General features: G+C 42.9%; 1 protein-coding gene across 3 annotated transcripts in view; it reads left to right on the top strand.

The window, feature by feature from the left end:
* Nucleotides 1-20,012, top strand: part of LOC120933318 (BRCA1 associated protein) — an 86,473-nt gene extending 66,461 nt beyond the window's left edge. For all 3 annotated transcript variants that reach the window (XM_040346476.1, XM_040346467.1, XM_040346484.1), the window contains 2 exons: nt 1,096-1,199; nt 17,712-20,012. In XM_040346476.1, coding sequence (XP_040202410.1) covers nt 1,096-1,199; nt 17,712-18,060 — 453 coding nt within the window. In that variant the 3' untranslated portion in view covers nt 18,061-20,012. The remainder of the gene's footprint in view (nt 1-1,095; nt 1,200-17,711) is intronic.
* The last annotated feature ends 4,026 nt before the right edge of the window (nt 20,013-24,038 follow it).

Here is a 24,038-nt window from a genome sequence, read left to right as displayed (position 1 = left end):
TCACCAGTGCCCTTGCAGCCCATTGAAACTACAAGTCTGTCTGTCACGATGGCAAACGATATTTGTAGTCTGTTCATTTTACAGGAAACTGTGAATTAATCATATGACTTTTTTTTTCAAGAAGAATCCCCACCCACTGTCACAAGGGCAGGAGGCAGCAGGAGCTGGCATATGTTGCATGCTCCACCCTAAATACAGATGTAACCTGCTCTAAAGGTGAACCTTTCCTTTAAGCTACTTACAACCAAAAAGGTTGGGGTGCTTTGTAAATGTACATTAAAGAAGAATACAATGATTTGCAAAATCTCAAAAACCCATATTTTATTCACAATAGAAAACATATCAGATGTTTAAACTGAGAAAATAAACCATTTCCAGAAAACAAATAAGATAATTTTGAAATTGATGGCAGCAACAAGTATTACAATTGAGTTTGTATATCTGCTATAAAACCAAGATATAATAAATAGGCCCTAATGGCATAAAATAATGATTTGCATAGTTCTTATTAGTATTCTGCAAGGAGAAATTAAATAAACTTTTTTTTTTTTTTTTTTTTTTATCCTGAACTCTTGTGGAAGTGAGAAATGCAGGTACCTTTTTGTTTTAGGAAGTCTCTTCTGTGGTTTTCACTGTCAAGAACTGTCTAGCTTTTCAGGCAGATCTTGGGCTCCAGCACTGCAGAAAAAGAATAAATAAACGAATACATATGAAAAAGTAGCACAGCTACAAGATGAACCCCTCCAGAGACCAACAAGATGTTCAGGGCTATACACTCCTTAGGCTACATTTGCTCACAAATGATAAATGAGTGTTATATGTTCAGTTTCTTAAGGATTAACCATGTGTAGCTCAGTCAAAAGCAGCAGAAAAAAATCCACAACCTAATCAAAATTATGCATTTATATACTGTGACTACAGATGCTTTAAAAATGTTGTACTTTGCTATTCATAAAAATGTTATGTAAATTATACAGGTTTCCTAGTTTGTAGTTTTTTAGCCTGAACGATAAGACCACAGTACCTGTTGTCAGGCCTTCCTGATGATCACAGGGGTAAGATATGTGTTTTATGACTTGGTTTTTGTTTTCTCAGATTAACAACATGAAAGCGAAGTTCAAGGAGACAATAGATAAGTGTGACAGCCTGGAGCACAGGCTAAATGATATTCTCAAGGAGAAACAAACTGCGGAAAGAAAGTGAGTAAAAAAACACTGTTGGTCAGCCCATACTTTTTTTTTTTTTTAAAGATGTACATTTTTAGTTTTTAAAACAAAAAAAAGAAAATTAAATCACGGTACAGGCATGTAAAGTACATATGGGCATTCCAAGTCAGGGATCCACTGATGTTCAACAAATAGGCCGAACTTGCTGAAACAAATTAAACCCCAACCAGCATTCACACATACGCATAGACATTCATACCAGCACCACTTATGACCCCCTATCAACGTCACATTCTCAAAGACCCCTTACATAATGCAGAGTTCCGCGCGAAACGATACCTGGTCAACATGTAGCAGTCTATCAGATCATTGCTCCTAAGCTACATTAGTGGAAAGAAACTTATTGAGTAAGCTGCGAACACAGGACATCCTCAGACATCCAACCAAGGTTGCCATATTTTAGTGCATTTCTTAGGGCATGCCTTGTATATTAAATTTGAGTAGAACCCCCATGAACAATACGAAAGAAGGCATGGGCCAAAAGGGGGCCCACATTCTTCCAATGCAATAAGATGGTTTTGCGTGCATAAAATAACAGTATACGTAACAAAGTCCTAGCATGTGTACGAGAAACATAATCGTTGAGAGCCCCTAAAAGTCCAACTTCCGAAGTGTTGGGTATTGGCAGATGAAGCTTGTGTTCGAAAAAGGCAAACAGATCCTTCCAGTAATTTGAGAGTCCAGGACAGCTCCAAAACATATGAAAAAAATTTGCAGCAATCAAATCGCATCTAGATAAAACAATATCCTGATCCAGTCCTATCTTAACCAGCCTGGCTGGTGTGTAGTGTAAATGATGTATAAACTTAAATTAAATCAATTGGTTGGCAGTGCTGATTATGTCCTGAAAGCATATCTCAGTAGCCGCCTCCCAGTCCTCCTCAGAAAGCTCAGGCATTAGCCATTTGCAATGAGAGTTCTGAAAAGGATCAGCCCCCATCTGCTGTAGGCAACTATAAAAGGTCGTCACCAACTTGGAGATTTCTGGAAATGACAATGAAGGTCCTCTATAGAAGATTCCAGGAGCTCAATGGTGACCCGAACTGTGCTTGAATGGCATGTCGCAGTAATAGATATGTAAAGAAGAACTTATTTTCAAGGCCATATTTATTTTTGTGTGTCAAAGGATACTAAGGTGTTGTCCTCAATAATGGAAGAGAGGTGAGTAACTGCAAAATGACCCCACCAAAGAGCTCAGGGAGATTAAGATTCCTCCACGGGGGGGGGTCTGTGGCGAAATACCCAGAGGGGCCAGTGTCAAAATGTTCCGCTCCTCCCTCCAAGCCACAAAACTAACATCGATAGGAGAACATCTAGACCCCCGGATCCTTGACCGATGTAGCTCGTCCCTGAGAGAGGTGGAGGGTCCAAAGAAGGTTGATAAAAGCTCTGTGGAGGGAGTCTTGGGGTAAGACTGTAACCAAGCATGGATGTAGGTGAGCTGGAAAGCAATAAAGTAATTCCTAGGCTTTGACATGCCAGACCTCCCACGCCCTTAGCCGCCTGTAATGGGGACTTGGCTATACGAGGCTGGCAGCCATTCCAGAAAAAGGAGAGGGCGGAGTCAACTTGTACAAAAAAAAATTTTGGGAGAAAAACTGGGGCAGCTCGAAAGCAATATAAAAATTTAGGTGGGAAAATCATTTTAAAGATGTTTATGCAGCCAATTAAATTTAGGGGCAGTGATGTTCAGGTATGAAGCCTGCCCATCTGTTTATGGGAGTAATATTGAGCTCTTCATATTTAGAGAGATCACCATGTATTTGAATGCCTAGGTATTTAAAGTATGATGTTCATTGCAGACGCGACCTCTTTATATATTCAGCGGGAATAAAAGGGCCTATGGGGAATGACAGAGATTTTTCCAAACCCACCTGAAGACCTGAAACCACTCCAAACTCCTCCACCACGTGCAACAGCTTAGTAAAAAAAAGCTCTCTACCGTCCAAGTATATAAGGGCATCGTCTGCGTAGAGAGCTATCTTCTCTATGGGACCAGAGCAGATGCCCCCCATCTCTGCTGTCTGACATACTGCCAGGGCCAAAGGCTCAATGGCCAGCGTGAACAGGGGTGGAGAGAAAGGGTACCCCTCTCCAAGGAGAATGACCTGGAAATGCCTCTATTGGTGTGGACTCTGGCCCATGGATCAGCTTATAACTGAACCCACCGGACAAAGTGTGAACCAAAACCCATCCGTGCCATAGTTTCCCACAAGAAGGACCAATGCACAGGGTCAAATGCTTTTAACACGTCTAAAGAGAACCAACCCACCACATTTCGTGAGTGATGCATTATAGACATGTAGAAATAGCCTGCGACTGTTATTAAAGGTGCTCCTGCCAGGCATAAAATCCTATTGGTCCGGCGGTAGAGATAGAATAACCGTCTGTGAGCAAGAATCTTTGCCAGTATTTTTGGTCATTATTCAGGAGAGATATGGGACGATAGGACCCACAGTGCATCCTATCCTTGTCAGATTTGGGTATGACCACAAGGAGTGCTTCATTCATAGTCAGGAAGTTTCCCCTGCTTAATAGAGACCTGGAAGGTCTTAAGCCTAGGAGCCAAATCCTCTATGTATGACTGGTACCATTCTGAAGGGAGGCCATCTAGACCCAGAATTTTACTAGTTGGTAATGAACGTATGGCCGTAGTTACCACCTCTAACATAATGGGTTTGTCTAAGAGGAGTTGCTGGGGGGTACCAAGTGCTGGAAAGTCAAGTGATTCAAAGAAGCCCATGAAGACTTGCTTGGGTGGTACCACCATATCTTCATACAACCTGCCATAGAATTCTGCAAATGTTTGGTTAATGCGTCAAAGGTAGTTGACCCGTCAGGGAGTTGAATTTCAGAACTGTCCTGGATGTCCGTGTGGGCAAGAAACGCAAGCAGCCTACCATTTTTTTCCCCCATGTTCCTGAATACGAGCAGAGAGGTACAATTGTTGCTTCCTACCAGATCAGTAATGCTTAATACGTGAGACATATAGGAGCCCCTGACCACCGCCTTAAAGGCATCCCAGACTGGCAGAGTTAGAATTAAAGAACCAGTAATTGGCCATGTCAGTTGGAATGGACTCCTGTATTTTCGGCGTGGAGATGCAGAGAGGGTTGACGGCCCAAAGTCAAACCCACCTGTACTATGGAATGGTAGGACAGCGTCTGGGACAGATGCGCTATAGACTGAACATAGAATGTCCCCTGTGGCCAGGGCATAGTCTAATCTGGAGAGGGAAGTGTAGGATCTGGACTGGCAGGAGAAAACGCTGTCCTTGGGCAAACTTCCTGCCTCAGAGATCCACATATCCATAGGTATCACACCACAGACAAAACAGTTTAGATTCAGATTGTAGAGATTTCAACCTATGCAATGCAGGCTGCATTACAGAATTAAAATCCCCAATAATCATCATAGGACAGCTAGACAATGAGGCAAAATGCACACTTCATTCAGTAAACACTGTAGCCATGACCGGAGGGGGAAGGTAGATCATGACCAACAGGAGAGAAACTCCATATATAGCCACATGTAAAATTATTTATTGCCCCTTAGGGTCCAAGATAACCTGATGACATGAGAATGGTATCCCTTTTACGGATTAGAATCGCAAACCCCTGGGCGTAATACGCATAGGTGGAGTGATAGTTATGAGCCACCTAATGTTCTTTCAGAGCCAAAATCTTGGGAGTCCATGAGACGTTTCCTGGAGGCACAGGACATGTGGTTTATGCTGTTTCAGGGCTTCAAAGACAGAGGCTCTTTTAAATTTGGAATTCAGTCTGCGAACATTCCACAAACAAATATTTACGTGGACATAGGGTAGTCATGAAAACCCATAGGGCAGGGGGGAATGGGAGGACGCGCAGAAGCCTCCCTAACTCGGCTCACAGCTACAGAGCATTCAGGGGGTCTCGTTGGCACACAATACTACATCCACACAAGACTATACATAGTTTTTCTGTTGTTGTGTTACATTATACATACACCCAATTACCCAGTAAGGGTAGCAGAACCCCTGCCCTGTATGGCCGATAAAAGAAAATAAAAGTATCTGAAACACAAAATTGTCAGTGTTCAACAAAAAAGGGGGGGTAGATTAGTTCACCCAACGGCAGCACAGTAGGTGAAGGCCTGTTGCTCTCCCATAGGAGAGATGTATGGTAGACTAGACTTTGGCTTAACGGAGCCCATGGTAAGGAGCAAAGAACAACAAGGTGAAAGGGCAGCAAAAGAAAAACTAATCGGCTTTTTCCACCTTAATGGGCAGACGTCCATCAAGCAGGTGGCTTAGTGGGGGTGAGGTAGTGATTCCCACCATAAGGCAAGTGAACCCTCCCTTGAGTAATCCCTCCCACGTATAAGCCCCACCCCTTATAGAATCCACCCACTCCGTCCCCTGTATTCCACTAGCTTCCACCCATAGTGTCAGGGGTATGCAGCCCCAGAATCGCAGGACAGGGGTATGCAGCCCCAGAATCGCAGGACAGGGGGGTATGCAGCCCCAGAATCGCAGATCACAGTAAGCTGGGAATACATTGAACGAAGCAGGGACTGGCTGAATTTCAATCAGTTGCTCCTTACATGAGAGGGGGAGAAGGAGCCCAAAATAAATCCACAGTGCTCTCTCCGAGTCCTCCACTAATAACACTGACAAAGAGAGAGAGAGATACAGTCCTGATCAAAAGTTTAAGACCACTTTGAAAAATAGCAAAAAATCATGTTTTACATTGTTGGGTCTTAACAAGGTTCCAAGTAGAGCTTCAACATGCAACAAGAAGAAGAAATGAGAGTGAGACAAAACATTTTTTGAGCATTCAATTAATTGAAAATAACGAATAAACTGAAACAGGCTGTTTTTCAGCTGATCAAAAGTTTAGGACCACACCTCCAAAAAAAAATCTAAACCCCCCCCCCCCCCCAAAACAGAAATCCAACTTCCAAACATGAACTCAGTAATGAGTAGCTCTGCCGTTATTGTTGATCACTTCACAAATTAAGTATGCTTGATGCAAGAGTTTCCATGAGGTGAGTGGGAACATTTCTCCAAGTGGTGAAGACAGCCGCACGAAGGCCATCTACTGTCTGGAACTGTTGTCCATTTTTGTAAACTTCCCTTGCCATCCATCCCCAAAGGTTCTCAATTGGATTTAGATAAGGGGAACACACAGGATGGGCCAAAAGAGTGATGTTATTCTCCTGGAAGAAGTCCATTGTCCTGCGGGCATTGTGTACCGTAGCGTTGTCCTGTTGAAAAACCCAGTCGTTACCACATAGACGAGGGCCCTCAGTCATGAGGAATGCTCTCTGCAACATGTGGACATGTGGACGCCCCTGCACTTCCTGAAGCTCCATTGTTCCACTGAAGGAAAAAGCACCCCAGACCATTATGGCGCCCCCTCCACTGTGGCGCGTAAAAAACATCTCAGGTGGGATCTGCTTGTCATGCCGGTAACGTTGGAAACCATCAGGACCATCAAGGTTAAATTTTTTCTCATCACCTTTTGAATGTCCCATGTTTGGTGCTCTCTTGCAAAGTCCAAACGAGCAGTTCTGTGGCGTTCAAGGAGACAAGGTTTTTGAAGTTTTTTGTTTTTGAAGCCCTTCAATCTCAGATGCCGTCTGATGGTTATGGGGCTGCAGTCAGCACCAGTAAGGGCCTTAATTTGGGTCGAGGATCGTCCAGTGTCTTGATGAGAGACCCTGCTTATGCAGTTCAGCAACCCGATCACATTCAAAAAGGGAGAGTTTTTTGCCTTTGCCATTACAACGTGTGACTACCTGACAGAGAATGACAATGAATCCACATCTTTGCACAGATTTGGCCTTTTAAAGGCATGTGGTCCTAAACTTTTTATCAGTTGAAAAACAGCCAGTTTCAGTTTATTCTTTATTTTCAATTAATTGAATGCTCAAAAAATGTTTTGTCTCACTCATTTCTTCTCTTCTTGTTGCATGTTGAAGCTCTACTTGGAACCTTGTTAAGATCCAACAATGTAACATATGATTTTTTGCCATTTTTCAAGTGGTCTTAAAATTTTGATCAGGACTGTATATCGCAGTACTGTCCCTACACTCAGGCTCAGCACTGCCAGCTCCATGCTTATGCGCCACATTAGTGATCCGCTCCCCGCCTCACTTCACAGGGGCAGTCAGTCTCCGCAGTCCCCACTCCACTCTAGCACAACAGTGAGCCAGCCAGGAAACGGGAAGCCACGCTGGTGCCAAAAAAGCACCGCCCAGTCGCCCTCCGGTCCCGGCCAATACAAAAATAGGATAGGAGCCAGAGGCAAATGACTGGAGAGTGGGAGTGTTTGCGGGCGCATAATTTGCACCCCAAACATATGTCCGGTACCCAGACACTCTTAAAGTAACCTCTTCCCTTTTTTTTTTTTTTTTTTTTCGTTTTTTTTTTTTCGTTTTGCCATCCACTGAGACCACTCCCTAGGGTGTGGAAATCGTCTTTGCCAGGATAGGTATTGTTGGAGTAGTTTCAATCATGGATGACCAGGATGGGGCAGGATTGCAGGAGAGACCGGAGCTGCACATCCCCTACATTAATCCTAGCAGGTTGAATGAAATAAAATGACCCTATTTTCCCCCATCCACACACTCAAGGTGAATCCTTCCTGCTGAGATATTTTATTCTGACAGCGGGGAGACTTCCCTGCCATCAGAATACACTGATCAGTGCTGCCAGCTATAGCCCACGGCACTGATCGATCGGGGGGGGGAAATGTGACATTGTGGTTGTAAACAAGTCCATCAGTGGGTAGACTCTGTATAACCAGCCTTGTCCATACATGGATGTAAATTTGGCTGCTTCATACTGAACTGGCCAAATTTCAATCCATGTATTTATATGTGCTTTATATGTGGAAATTTTATTAGTGAAGTGAGTTTATTTTATTTATTTTATATGGCAGGTTACCAATTCTTTATGTGGTTGCAGCATTTGTTTTCTTTTTTTAGGCTTTCTTTGTCTTCTTTTTTTTTTTTTTTTATCTGGTGATCTGGGCAGTAAGAATCGTGTGAAAGCTGGCATCTGAGTGCTCTTCCAAAGAAAATCCTTTATTGGCTGCATGTATGAAAATACAATAGGTCTACGCATTTCGTCTATGCAGCCTTCCTCATAGCATGCTAATAAAGAATTTTCTTTGCTAGGGCACAGAGTTGCCGGCTTTCACCTGATCAGTACTTGTAATTTTGGGAGTTTAATTTTTTTTTACGAAAACAGCCATCACATCTGATTGCTAAGCTGTAATATATTGCATTTTTGGTTGTGGGTTTGCCATGTTAAGAATAAGTATAGTTTAATGTCCACAGTCTGGACACGGGTACTGTACATCCTGGGACCCCAAAATGCAGGGTATACCAATGTTCAGAATTTGACTTCTGAAAGCTGGCTTATTTTCCTAGGGGGTTATTTACTAAAGGAAAATCCACTTTGAGAGACTGCACTTGAAATTGTACTGAAAGTGCACTTGGAAGTGCAGCCCTGTAGATCCAAGGGGGACATGCAAGCAAAATAAACAGCATTTTAGCTTGCACATAATTGGATAATAAAATCAGCAGAGCTTCCCCTCATTTCAGTTCTTCCTCTCAGATTTACAGCAAGTGAACTTTGCACTTGTAGTTTGCACTTGTAGTGCAAAGTGGATCTGCCTTTTGTAAATAACCCGCCTAGTCTACTTTAATGCAACTTTGTAGCATCAGAGGAAGGAAGAGGTGTAGAGGAAGGAAGTGTATAACATTGCACATAACGTAGAAAACATTGGGAAAAAAATCTAAAATTTAATTTGTTTAAAAATAACATGCATAAATACCAGTGCTATCTTCTCATATAATAATCATTTTGCTGATTATGTTTTCCACAGTAAGCAAAACATTGGTAATGGATTAAGAAAGTGAACCTTTCAATTGCACAAACATGTACCGTATTTATCGGCGTATAACACGCACCATAACTTTAAGAGGGAAGTTTCCATAAAAAAACTTTCCACAGCCCCCTGCGTATAACACACAGGGATGGTTTATCCTCTATTTTCAGGGTAAAAAAGTGAGTCTTATACGCCAATGAATACAGTATTATAGTGGTTCCCTGTAACCTGCAACATTTGTTTGTTTTTTTCTTTTTACACTCGTTACTTCCTTATGCAAAAGTTTACCAAAAGAATGAATGAATGAATGAATGAAAAATTTATATAGCGCAGCACATGCGAACTAAATCGCCTCTGGGCGCTCGTTGTTCCTGTCTCTCTTGATATCAAAAGAGATGAGTTTTGATCTTTCTTCTGAAGGTCAGGTGGTTTTCCTCCAACCGAATGCTGGTTGGTAAAGCATTCCATAGTCTGGGACCTTGGAGCGCAAATCTTCTTTCTCCTTTGGACTTGAATTTGGCTTTGGGTATCGGAAGCAGATTTTGGTTGGTGGATCGCAGAATGCGATTGGCGTTGTGAGCTTTTATCTTGTCGCAAAGATATTGGGGAGCCTTCCCATGGATGCACTTATGTGTCAGACAGAGTGCTTTAAAAGCAATTCTGTCCTTTACTGGCAACCAGTGAAGGGTTCTCAGCGAAGGTAAGATTGATTCCCAGGGCTTTTTCCCAGTCACAAGTCTGGCGGCCGTATTTTGTACGACTTGCAGACGAGCGATTTGGTACTTTGGGAGTCCGAGGTAAAGGGCATTAGCATAGTCCAATCTGGAGTTCACAATTGTTCCTACCACGACTGCTATGTCCTCTTTGGGGATAAATGGAATAAGTCTGCGTAGTAGGCGCAGCAGATGGTGAAATCCGCTGACTACTGACCCTATTTGTGCATCCATTGTCATGTAGGTGTCAAAGATGATCCCGAGACTTTTGACTTTGGAGCTAGGGGTGATGATTTGGCCCAAAATGGGCGGGGGGGTCCAGGTTGTTGTCCGTTGACTCTTACGGCTGGCGTGTAACAGAAGAAGTTCTGTTTTGGAACTGTTGAGTTTAAGATAACTCTTGGTCATCCAGTTTTCTATCAAAGAGAGGCATGTCTCTAGATTTGGATGATGATCCTTTTTGTTGCGAATGCGAAAATACAGTTGCGTGTCATCTGCATATGAGTGATAAAGTAGTTTTTGGCCACTGATGATTTCAAAGAGAGGGCGAAGGTAGGTATATATTGAACAGCACCGGTGACAGGGGGGATCCCTGGGGGACTCCGCATGAAACCGTGCGTTTTTCAGAAGTGAAAGGTCCCAATTTCACTGTTTGTGATCGGTTTTCCAGAAAGGAGGAGAACCATGCTAAATCACCTTCTGCGACTCTGGCTACTTCAGCTAGCCGAGTCAGTAGCAGTTTGTGGTCTACCGTGTCGAAAGCTGCGCTTAGGTCCAACAGAACCAGGAGACAGGGTTCTCCTTCGTCTGCGGCCTCGAGGGCGTCATCCCAAATTTTGAGCAATGCTGTTTCCGTCCCGTGTCCGGGACGGAAACCCGATTGAAATGGATCAAGTAGATTATGGGTGTCCAGATGCTGTTGCAGCTGTTGTACCACTACTTTTTCCAATACCTTGGAGAGGGTGGTTAGGCCTGTTATGGGGCGGCGGTGAGTTGGGTCCTTGGGGTCTAGGGTGGGTTTTTTCAAGATGGGCTGAATTGTGCCCTCTTTCAGCTGTGAGGGCACTATGCCTTCCTTGAATGACTGATTTATAAGCTGCGTGATAGGCGGCGCCAGGATATCGGCACATTCCTTCAGCAGTTTAGCGGGGATAATATCATTAGGCGCTGTGCTGTTTCGTAAAGTGCTGATGATATTTGTAACGGCATCGATGGAGATGGGTTTCAGAGTGAACTTTGTACATTCTACCAAATTTCTATGGGTGTTGTGTGAATGATTGAGGGGGGGGGGGTTCAGGGGGGTATTGATTTGCTGAATGCTTTCCCGGATTCTCTCGATTTTATTGATAAAGAAATCCGATAATTCATTACAGAATTCCTGGGTGTTTGAACTGGGGGGTTCAAGACATCCTGGATTCATGGAAAAGTGATATTTTTTGGCTTTGAAGATTTCTTTATGGTATTTTCTTGTTATTGCCTTGTAGATGGTGTGGTTCTCCTCTGAAGCGTTTATTTTCCAGGCGGCTTCCGCCCTTCTGCGCTCTTGCTTCAGTAACGACAGCTGGTTGTTAAACCAGCCGGAGTTGTTGTTTTTCCGGATGCAGGTCTTACGTTTCGGCGCTATTAAGTCGGCTGACTGTAATAGGGCTGTATTTATGGCGTCCAGTGTTTCAGAGGCTGTTTGAGGTGGTTGGATTATTTTTATTTTATTACCTAAGGTAGATTTGAAGAGTTCCGAATGGAGCTTCTTCTGAGATCTAGCCCAGTGTGTTATCACCGGCTTAGGTATTTTTATTAATGGTGGAATTATGGAAACTATGAATTTAATTGCATGGTGATCTGTCCATGGCAATGGTTCATTTTCCAAAATATTTATTTCCAGATCTTGTCTGAAAATCAGGTCGAGCGTGTGATCGGAAATATGTGTGGGCCCGCATACTAGTTGCTGCAGACCTAGTCCTTCCAGATGGTCAATGCAGGCGTCGGCCACGGGATCCTGTGAGGAGTTTGCCCAGAGGTTGAAATCCCCGAGTAGCAAAAGGTGTTTGCTATTTAGGGTGAAAGTGGACATGAATTCTGTCCAGGGTGAAAGAAACTGCGATTTTGGACCCGGTGGTCTATAGCAGAGAAGAATATGGACGGTCTCCTGGGGGTTTGTTTGTAGTTGCAGGGTGAGGGTTTCCATGAATGGAAGTGAGTACTGAAGGGCTGGTTTCGTGATCGCGAGGTTAGTCTTATGGATCACTGCCAGGCCTCCTCCTCTTTGCCCCACTCTGTTTTCTGTTATAATGCGATAATTTTCTGGCACCAGTTCACCTAGAATGGTGTTACAGTCAGCTGTGAGCCAGCTTTCTGTAATAAAGAGACAGTCTAAGTCGCATTGTAGGATGAAATCATGGATTTCCAATCGGTGTCTTACTGCTGATCTTGTGTTAACCAAAGCGCATGATATTCGCTTGGGCTGCGGTAAGTGGATGTAATTTCGCCGTGTCGATCGATTCTAAAAATATGCTCAGTCCTTAGAGCTTTTTTGGTGGCGGCTAATAATCCTGAGGCAAATAGCTGTAATCTCCGTATAGTTTCTGCAGAGTATTTCAGCTTGGCCATTGTCGCCACAAGGCGTGGGGAAATGATGTCTATTTGGGATGGGGGGGTATTTCAGGAGGATTCACTGAATCCTTCCTTCCTATTTTTTGATCCAGAGGAAGGCAAAAAACCCCTACCTGTGCTGTGCCAATATGCTAAGGATAGGGGAAAAAATTCCTTCCTGACCCCTCAGAGGCGATCGGACGAGCCCTGTATCAAAAAAATGTGAGAAAGCTGTGGTTGTTGGGGCCTAATGAATAGGGGGGGGGAGGGGGGAATATACTCTCTCCTGAATATGTCCAGTAGGAGCAGCTTGTGGTTATTGGGAGGGGGGGGGGAGAGGGTTCAGATAGCCCCTGATCAGGGGTCCTGGTCTGGATGGCCTGCCGCTGGATGGTTAGTTCGAGCGGGGGGGGGGGGAGGAGAGAAGGATAGAGGGGTGTCTAATGAGGGGGGAGTCCTCCTGGGGTAAGAGGGGGCTTACTATAGGTTGAGACGGGTACTGGCTGTTTTTGGTGCGGCGAGCCGCTAGGCCGCAGATGAAGCCGCGGTCTTTCCTAAATGCGGCTGCCGCGAATTGTTCCACGAGGTGGCGCGAGGGCCAGGATCCAGTTTGTTGGCTGTCGGAGGCCGAGGGGGGGTACCTCAGGTTCCGATTGGTGGTCGAGGGTCCGGAGATGGGGGGTGAGAAGGAGGGGGGCCGTTTCCCCGATGGTGAAAGCTTAGGCCGCCGCCGCGGCTTGTCCTGAAAAGGACGGCCGCTTGCGGGCCCCGGAGAGGTGTGGATAGCTCTGAGTAGGAGCCTACCTTGTGAGCCTCCTGGGGGTGAAGCCTGCGGAGGGGGAGAAGAAGACTTAAAGGAGACTGTAACCCTCCTAACCACTGAGGACGTTGCCATTTTAGCCTCTATAGTATTTAGGTCTGCAGTTGCCCTGATGTATGACACAAGCCTTTTTAGTGCTGACATAAGCACACTGACAATTGCGGCAGATCTCCCAGGTGTGTTCAATGCATGCATGTAGCATTGACTGCCCATCCGCGAGTAGGCAGAATACAAATGAATCGCTATAGAAAACATTGGTACGGTCATGTGAAAAACTGAGTACATTCCATGGAAATAGTTGACTTTTTCAATGTATTAGAACAGGAAAACATTGGATCTTGATTCAAATCATGCCGACAGATAAAGGTTATACACTTGAATAAATGATACATAAAATGGACATGGTCTATTTATTACCTTGATCTAAATTAACAAAAATATAGATTTATCATTAGGAAAGGGTAAGTACATCCCACATTTACCACCATTTAAAAATCCATGAAATCAGAATCTAGTGTTGCAGATTGTGTTCTGGTGATTAGAACCTCCTTACAGAGTATGTAGGTGGAACATGTCTTATTCAAACTGCAAAGGGTCTGTTCTCTTTGCTATCAATGTGGGTTATGTCATTATACCAAGATCAACAGAGCTCTCTAAGGCCCTCAGAAAGAAAGTTGTGAATGCCTGCATGTCTGGCAAGGAATTTTATGATTGTCATTTGAATTACATTTTTCCACTGTAAAGAAAATCAAGTGGAGTAGCTTTCAAGCAACTGCCAAGTGTCCAGGACTGGCCAGCTTAGCAAATTGAGCCGATAGCTGAGAAAATAGACCTCCAAGTGCCCCAGAATTATATTGTCGAATGTTCAGGCAACTTTTGCAACAGTTGGGGTCAGAGTGCATGCATCTGCAATCCGATCTGTCCAAAGGTTGAACCGGTAGTCATTCTTTCAACATGATGATATGAAGCATTCTAGAAAATCCACCAATGAATGGCTCGCATGATTGTATATTTGGTTGAGGATTTGGAAACCGGTAGAGTATTCAAGTACATCTTTGGTCAAATGGTAAAATTATATATTTCCTCATTGGATTTCAAATTATTTCTAGTTGGGGGTTTTTTTTTTCTTTAATTTCTCGGTATGAGTGCAATTTGTGAATGAATGGGGAAAAAAGGAAATATCGATCAAGTCCTGGAAAAATGTCAGGGGAAAGAAAGAAGGGAATAACAAAGGTAAATGGACCTAAGGCCTCTTTCACACGAGGCACACTCCGTCGCTACGGAGTAAGCCAGCTCGGCGGGAGATATCTCTGCCGAGCCGGTGGATGACAGGTCCGTCTCTGCTCACTGAGCGGGGAGGGGCTTGTGCAGCACCGCTGTCTCCTATGGAGAGATCTGATGAAAACGGACAGCATGTCCGTTTTCATCAGATCTCACCCGATCTGATCTGCCATGGACGGATGGGGACGTATCGCCATGCCTCTGATTTTGGCGGATCGGGTCAGATGTCAGCAGACATGTCTCCGCTGACATCCGACGCTCCATAGTATTGCATGGACCGGCTGTTCAGGTCCGCCGACAAAACTGACAGGCGGACCTGAACGGTCCGAACGTGTGAAAGGGGCCTTATACTATAAATCATGGTCCCCTGTCCGATATACAGGATAAGTATTGGCATAAAGCATATGAATGTAATGTACTGTATAATTTGTATAAATTGTTTATAAAACTAATTAATAAAAAGAGATTGAAAAAAATTATTTTTAGTTCAACAAGTTTGAAAGCTTGCTTTTTAAAATCTCTCCCATTTTCCACCTTGAATTTATTATGCCCTGTGAATTTGCAGTAATTTGTCTGTTAAGCCACCTGCTTGAGTACAGTTTTTGAAAACTGAATGGCAGCACTGGTCTGGTGACATTGTCTTGCTCTGGCGGTGATCAGACACATTGGCTGCCAGCACTGACAGTAATATCCGAGCAACCAGCCATTTTATATGATCTCCAACACAGCAGTGCGATGTCACCATGGTGGCAGTTTGTAATGTAAGAATGCTTTCAAAATTATTATTATTATTTCTTATTTACAAAATGGAAAGTCAGCGAACAGAAAAATCTAAATCAAATAATTATTTGGTGTGACTCTTTAGCTCCAAAGTGGCATCAATTCTAGGTACACGTGCACATTTTTTGAAGGAACTCTGCAGGTAGGATGTTTCAAACTTCTTGGAGAACTAATCACAGATCTCCTGTGCGTGTAGGCTGCCTCAAATCCTTCTCTCTTCTTGTAATCTGAGACGGACTCGATGTTGGGATCGGGGATCTCTGGGGGCCAAACCAGCACTTCCAGGACAGGATTAGTCCCAGTTATCGCATGATACAGGGCCAATCACAGCGGTCCTGTACCATGTGAAAGCTGTGGCCAATCGCAGTTTTTTTTCTGTGAGTGTAGGCTGCCTCAAATCCTTTAACTCCTGCCAGCATTGGTGGTCCATGGAAGTGATATTTAACCTCCTCCATTGGTAGTAAGTAGCAGTGAAATTTAAACCCCTGCATTGGTGGTCCATGGGATTGAAATGTAATCCCCTCCATTGTTGATCGATGGCAGTGATATGTACCCCCCAGCATTGGTGGCCAGTGGCATTACCCTCTGAATTGGTGCTCAGCGTAATCTTACCTGAGCACTCGCTCCAGTTTCACTGGCTCTCTAAGATGAAGTAGGGCCAGGACTGGTTTTACAGTCTGGCAGAGCCTACTCCATCTGACAGTAACATTTCAGTGCAAAATGTTAGGTGCTGGAGCGCAGATGGTGCTCTAGTGCCTGGTACATTGGTCCTTCTGTGTACTAGTTCTGTGGGACAGCCCACTGCACATGGACACTGCAGGACAGAGTGCAGAATCAGGGACACTTGGCAACTAAGCCAGTGCCAGGAAGCTGGCTGGTACATAGTACTGTCACATTCAGGCACACAAAAAAGTCTACCTAGAATTGTGATCAACTTTCTCAGCGTCTTACTAACATGTTTTTAAAGAGAAGTATGGGATTTTTTTTTTCAGATTCATACTTGCCTCGTGGATGCAGCATCTGTCCCCTGGTGCCTCTGCACTGCGAACCGAGTGATTGAACACCCCCGATGGCTCGGTTTTCACAGTTCCCTGAGTAGAGAGCTGCTGACTGTCAATCTGCAGCTCTCCGCTCTGCTCCTCATCGTTCACTGGAGCACTGAGCTGTGGATGGGAACGGCCGTCTCATGCTCTCTAAAAGGCTGAGGCAGGTGTTAGTCCAGGCATCTGGCAGATCCAGACTCCCATTGTCTGATGTACTGATTTCTGTGACCTCAGCAGAGAGCGGACTTCAGTCCACGCTGCTGAAAACGGGTCACAGGAGTGCAAAACGAATTGCGCTCTTGTGATCCATAGGAGAAGCCCAGCCAAACAAGCTTTGGCTGGACTTCTCCTTTAAAGCCATTAGCTTCTGTTTCGCATGCGCCCAAGCCATACAATGTATAACATCTGAAACTGCTGACAAGGATTACAAATACATAACTTTGACCTGTTTAAAGTGGGAGTAAATGCATAATTTTGTACCTATAGGTAAGCCTTACCTATAGGTACTGTAAATTTCTCCTAAACGTGCACCATTTACGAGATATTTACTGTACATGCTGCCTGTCACATGGAAAAATAAAAACTGCGCTATTTGGGTGGATGAATCAAGCTGCAACTGAAAATGTTGTACAACATCAAAAGAATATAAAGGGGGGAAAAAAAGCTGTGCTGTGTTTGAGAACCTGTACTGCACTCACCCACCTTACTGGTATAAATGCACTCACGGTTGGAGGGAATAGTGATGTAAAAAAATATAAACAACATATATAATATAAGATAATTACCAGATGAAGGTAATCAATGTAAATGAATAAGCATATTCTAATTACGTGAATGTGAATAAACTATCAATAAGAAAATGGTGTCATATACTTCGTACCGTGTATGTATATGACACTATTTTCTTATTAATAGTTTATTAACATAATTGGGATATGTTCATTCATTTACATTGATTTCCTTCATCTGGTAATTATCTTATATTCTATATGTTTTATATTGTTGACACCACTTTCCTTCAAAGCCCTGTGTTGTGAACAGCGGCTCTGGCATGCATGTTGCTCCAGCCAGTCATACAGCCGGAGTACACGAACCCGGAAGGAAGACGGGTGAAGATGGAAGCCTTGTCAGCGGTGACAGCTCACCACTGGAAGGGCTTTGTTCTAAGGTAAGTTTGACATAATGTGCTAGCATGTGATGCATACTAGCACATTATGGCTTTACCTTGCAGGTTCCATAAAAAGAAAAAACACAGGGTTTACTACTGCTTTAATGACCATGAATATTCATTTAATTAATTAATCTTTCGTGATTCAAACTATGACAAGTTTTTATGCAACAGAACCTGTTGATAATTGTTTGTTCTGTTTGATTCGAAGGTGTACCCAGCTAAACACAAAGTTGTCTAAGATATCCAATGAGCTGAAGGAAGAACAGGAAATGAACAAGTGCCTCAGAGCCAACCAGGCAGTGCTCCAAACCAAACTGAGAGAGGAGGAGAATATGCGGAAAGAAGTTGGTGAGCAGAAAGATCTTCAGATCGTGGAAATGCAGGAACAACTGCGAGATGTCATGTTCTACTTGGAAGCTCAGAGAAAAATCAACCAAATGCCAGAAGATGCTCGGCAGGAGATTCAAGATGGTCAGATTAACATAGCTGTGGCATCATCTAGTTCACCTCAGACATCAGGCAAATCGCGAAAGGGGCGTGGAAAAAGAGGCAAATAGCAATGGGCGTTATTTTGATTCTATATCCTCACAGATATCTCTTTGGGTCATCTGTTTTCCATTCGGAATGGGATGAAGGAATGTCGCCCCCAAAAAAATCCCACCAGCTTGATTGCTGGCATATGAGAATCCCAGAGTCCTTTATTTATAGCACATTTCTAATATAGTTTCTGGTACAAAATGATGAAAGATATCAACGGCAATGCTTTCTATTTTAAATAAGCTGTTAAGCCTCCTGCCTTATGTACTCTGTTATAAAAAAGCTTCAATCTTCCAATTTTCATGACTTATTTTAAAGTCGTGCTTATTGAACTTCTGTTTCACTGTAATCTCTTCCCTTCTAAAAGAGGGTGATGTTAATATGGTATAACAACAATGCCATAAAGACATAATGTAACTTATATGTTAAAATGGAATGGAGATGCTAAAATCCGTGTGCTATCTTTTAGCTTAAATAAACAGAGAACAGCTAATTTTATTTTCAGTACAAAATTACAATTTTGCAGTTTGTAAGATATGAATGGTATTTCATGGGAAACAAATTGTTTTACTTGATAATGGCAGAACCAATACGCAGAAACTAATAGCAGACAAACGAATCTAAGTATTTATTGGTTCAACAGTTTGAACAGTAAAATATGATTTCTGATTGCTTGCTATGCATTACTGCACTTTGCACACTGCATGTTGCCTTATTAAATAGGGGAGAGAGTTATTACAAAATGTGTAACTGTAAATAAGTTGGCTCAAGACATTTTCAGACAGAATTTGTTCAGAATTGAAAATTAAACTTGAACCATACAGTTTACTAAAGTGGCAATTCAAATGCATGTGTACTGGAAATGGCAAGAGTAGTATGGATACTTTATCCATATACAACGCTCCATTTTATAATGTACATGTTACGGCACTCCATCTCAGAATGTACATGTTGTCAAAAGCAGAATTTGCAAAGCAGAGAAAACATTTTTTTGGATTTAAGGCAGAAGACCTGACAATTCTCAATTTATTAATATTATGCAAAATTAAAAGTTTTTATCTGTCTGTTTTTTGGACGCACCATTTAAACCACTAGAAACATACCCTCAGCTTTTTATGTTGTAACTTTCAAGGCTAGCTATTGTTACCGCTCAGGATTAATATACAGTATAGGTATATTATACATGTTTTTGCTGCTAGTCTTATACTTTGAGAGTTATAATTCAACAAACTGACACCACAACAGAGGGAAAATCCAGCTTGTAAAGGTTCAGCTTTATATTGAACTGCATTGTGTGTTTTTTCCAAGACTAGAAAAAGCAAGATGCCACCTAAACCTATTTTTCATGCCCTAGGTCCATTATATATTCTGAATAGTCTTGAGGCAGAAGTAGTTTTTAATTTGGACTTTTTTGTGGAGTTTGGCTCAAAGATTTGAGCAGTAATCCTATGCTGTTGAATATTATTCTTTGGCACACATAATGTTCTTGTTGTAACACAATTTTAACTCCATACAGTCAATAGTTTTGCATCGTGTAACTATTGACAGCAAACAATAGCTGGCATGTTACAATTCAACAAATTAAAAATCTGGAATTAATTCAGCTGATGTTCCAGATGGCTTATAGAAGTGTCCTCCCACAATTGTTCCTTTTAGTTACAAGGGCCCTCTGTTGGTTCTCTGACATTAGGCCTTTATTATTGCAGTTGTAATAGTTTAAATTTAAATGTGTTGTACAATATATAAGTACTCTAGTGCAATCTGAATAACTCCTAGAGGTGCTGCCTTCCTGTCCTAATTGTATTTATTTGTAAAAGAACATTTTAAGTTGCCTATTGAATTTTTCTGTCACTTGTACAGAATGTCTGCATGTATACTTTTTGGGTTTTATCTTAGTTTCTTATATTTAAGTTTGCTCTTGATGTTTTTTCCTGATGCAAAGAATAAACCAGTTCCTAATTTATAAACCATATTGAATTTGGTTGCCGATTCCATGTCTATATACATTTCGCCTCTGTTTACTAAAGGTCTGACTGTAAAAAACGGGAAAATGCCTACACTTAAGATGCCAATAGAGTTTTATAATTCTATTCAGTCTTTTCAAGCTTGATCACTGGTGTTAAGGAGTCCTGGCAGCACCTGTCTGCCATATTCATTAATAATTTTCATTCTTCACTGAAATAATTTTAGCCTCGCTTGTGGTCTGAAGTAGCTCAATGTTGGTTGCACCATGCCCTTATATGGAACATAATATTACATACAGAGGCGTAACTAGAACCTTCAGTGCCCTGGGGAAAGAAACCATGAAGGGCCCTTCCCAATAATCCCTTCCATTGTCTCAACCACTTATTATGGTCCCCCAGAGGGCCACCTTCCTGTCGTCTTAGGTTTCCCCCTACAGTGGTAGAATGTTAGGGCCCAGTCACATGTACAAACTTTGTGACCCTGGTAGTTCCACCACTGGTGTCAATCATTTTCTTTTTTTTTTTTCTTTTTTTTTAACAATGTATTGTATTTATTTATTTTACAATTTTATTTATAATTAACTTTTTTTTTTAGGACCTCTTTGGGGGGCTTTGATAACAAATCAGGGGTCTAAACACTAAACAGACCCCTGATGTCTCACATTTGAGACAGAGAAAGAGACTGAGGACAGATTAATTGGTCCCTTTTTCTGCAGCCCCAGCTGCACGCTATGAATGCTTCCCGTTCATCCATAAACTGAAGCATTATAAACACAGCGTTACTATGAATGAATAAAGAAAAAAAACAGTGAGTGATCGGTACCAATCACTGATTATTCTTTAAGACAATGTCTCATTTGCCAGTCCTTTTCCAGGCTCTCCATCCTGACAGGTCCCCAGAAGCAGTAGGAAGGGGAACCCTGGGGGGGGGGCAGGAAAGCACACAGGCCTATGGCAGCAGGATATGGAGGCGGCGGGAGCGGCATGTAGAGGAACCGATTTCCCTCCTTTAAGCCGCTGAATGTCTGCGGGAGAGGAGGCGCAGGCATTCAGCAGCTGCATGGAGGGATCAGTTTCTCAACATGCTGCTGCCCTCCTATCCAGGTGGGCTGCAAAGGCCCCCTGGAGCATGGAGAAGAAGTGCTCCACCCGTATGTCTGAGTAAGGCCAGATGTCTGAGGCCTTGTACACACGGTCGGACCAAACCGATGTGACTGGTCCGTCGGACCGTTTTCAACGGTTCACCTCTGAAGTGGCCATACGGCCTGATATGTGTACACACCGTCGGTCCAAAATTCGATCGGGTCAGAACGCGGTGACGTCAAACGCACGACGTGCTGAATAAAACAAAGTTCAATGCTTCCAAGCATGCGTCGACTTTATTCTGAGCATGCGTGGGTTTTGAACCGATGCTTTTCTGTACTAACCATCGGTTTGGTCCGATGGGACAGCGGTCCATCGGTTCGGTTTTGAAGCATGTTTTAAAATTTTGGACCGAAGGAAAACAGACCAATGGCCTATACACATGGTCGGTTTGGTCCGATGAAATTGAACTTCGGTTCATTCTCATCGGTTTGGTCCGACCGTGTGTACAAGGCCTCAGAGAAGAGTGTCTGGTAGACCTGGTGTGAATTCCGGGTTTTGACGGACTGAAGTTGGTGGCCCCGGTGATGAGGAAATTTTAAGCACATGGCATGCTTTTTTGAAGATTTGTAAGGTATTGCTGATTAAGGGATGTTTGCAATTTAGAGGGACACGTATAGAGGCTAATTATGGAAGTTGGCGGATTGGTATGGAAGAGAATGCGATTTCAATGTTTGTCCATGCTTTAGTATGGGCATGAATGTTCCAGTCTACAATTCTTGTTAGTTGACATGCCCAGTGATATTTGGTGATATCTGGTAACCCTAAGCCACCTTTTAATTTGGGTAGAGCTAACCTGTCAAAGCTTAGTCTGGGGTGCGCACCCCATACACATTTTGTGCACGCTTGTGGTATGAAGCAAAGAAAGCCTGAGGCAATTTTTATGGGAATTTGTCTGTAGAACATAACATTTTCGGGAGGATGTTCATTTTAATTATTGATGCTCTACCGAACCTAGAAAAGAGGCCTGTTGTCCATGATTTTAGGTCCTTCTGGAATTCTGGAGTATCAGTAATTTGTGGCATACAAGGCAGACCGTTGAGAGGGTAATTGGATCCCAAGATTAGATGGAACCACGATTCCATAATTTAAGGGAAAGTTTGATTGACATTGTGCAAGTGTCTCTTTTCTTAAGGAGATATTTAGGTGAGATTCGAGCTAACATAGAATCTTTTCAAATCTTATTTTGACAAATGTAGCTTTCTTTCTCATCAACTGAGGGGGATATTATATTGGCAGTAATATACTGTCTGTTTATACTCTTACCTACAGGAGGATTAGACCCACAAAATCTGTAGGCCTTAACGCCTCAGACTCTTGCTAGTGTCTGATGAGGATAGGCATCTTCAGCTTTGCTGAAAAAAATCAAACCAAACCAGTTTTAATTTGTTTATTTTTTTATTTTTTCATCAATTTCTTCTTCAGCTTGACATCAGTCGAGATCTCTAGGTCTGCCTTTATCGCTGCTTGAACTGGTCTCTACATGGCAGCTGTCTGTATCAACCTTTCCTCAGCCTACCTTTGGAGTACATTGGGAGCACCACAATCTCCTGCCTTTACCTTTTTAAACCTGCATGAGACAGTTTCAGCTTTTATTGATGCAGTAAGCTCTACCTTTCATTTGGAGGATCAGCCTGCTACCTCTACCCTTGGGACTTTTAGACTCCCTACAGTTGCAAAGACCTTTCCACTACACCCACTATTCAAGGTATTCTTCTGTGGACTAAAAGCACACTGAGAGGTTCTGTATCGTATTTGAGAGTGTTCTGAAATGTTCTCTTTGACAGGGAATTTGTTAAAAGATGGTCTTTATCTGCCAGTGACCCACCTCAACAGTGAAACATGTTACAGGGAAGAGTATGCTTATCTTTAAGGATTCTACTGACCTGAGGTTGGAATGCCTCCTTAAATCCCAGTATCTTGTGCAATCTTAATCAACCCAGACCATGCTGCTACCTTTAGGTTATTGGACAAAAGCTTTGCTGAGAAGCCAGTGTACCAATATAACTCACCCACTCTGTGAGGTTCCATTTTTTTTTTTTACTTGTGTCCTTAGGTCATGGACTTTTTATCCTGTCGGAGAATTATTTATTTTTTAGCTGGTTTTCCCCTCCTCCTTTGGACTGACACTTCTTTCAAGATCTGATTTGCATATGGCTCACTAGCAGTTTCCAGATCAATTACCTTTGATGTATCTTAGTACCCATACCTGGACTCCGCAGCAGCAGGGTCAGCCTGTAATACTTCACCTATTTAAATTTGGCAGTCTTTACTTCTACCTCACTACTCCCTGCTGTCTCACCTGTTGCCTGATACCCCAGAGAAACAGCACCAGGAACTCGGTTAGTGCCTGGGTTATTGTAAGTCCTTCATACCAGACATGCTGAACTCCCTCAGTTAGAATCAATTCTGGGAGTATCATGCAGGGGAAGAGCCTTACCTAGCAATAGCAGATTACAGGCACTTGGGAGAGGGAGCGCATTGGACACAAAGCAGGGATTTGGTTGCAGGCCTTGTCATGTTGATGGCACTTTCAGTACAAGGCGTTACACAGCCATCGCTCCAGCCCCCTAAATGGGTCTCCCTCACATATGCTCAACATGCAGCCTGTATGGCTAAAGCAGATTTGTTTTGCCACTATGCCTGATCTATTCCAAAGGCTATTGCCCCTTCTGAAATTGGCCGCCAGTAAGCTTTTCTGCCCTTTATCCCCCCTATTTTCATGTGTTACAACCTGAACTGCCCGGTGCACTTCCATTTAGAGAAGGACATCGGTAGTCTGTACTATTGGAGGGGATTGTAAGGGACCATATCCAAGAATTTTCTGATGAAAACGTTATCATTAGTAGTAATAAGCATGGGTTTATGAAAGGTCGCTCTTGCCAAACCAA

The sequence above is a fragment of the Rana temporaria genome, chromosome 1 (genome assembly GCF_905171775.1).
Source record: "Rana temporaria chromosome 1, aRanTem1.1, whole genome shotgun sequence".
In the NCBI taxonomy this organism is placed as follows: Eukaryota; Metazoa; Chordata; class Amphibia; order Anura; family Ranidae; genus Rana; species Rana temporaria.
The sequence above is the reverse complement of the archived record's forward strand: the minus strand, read 5'-3'. Positions and strand labels throughout refer to the sequence as shown.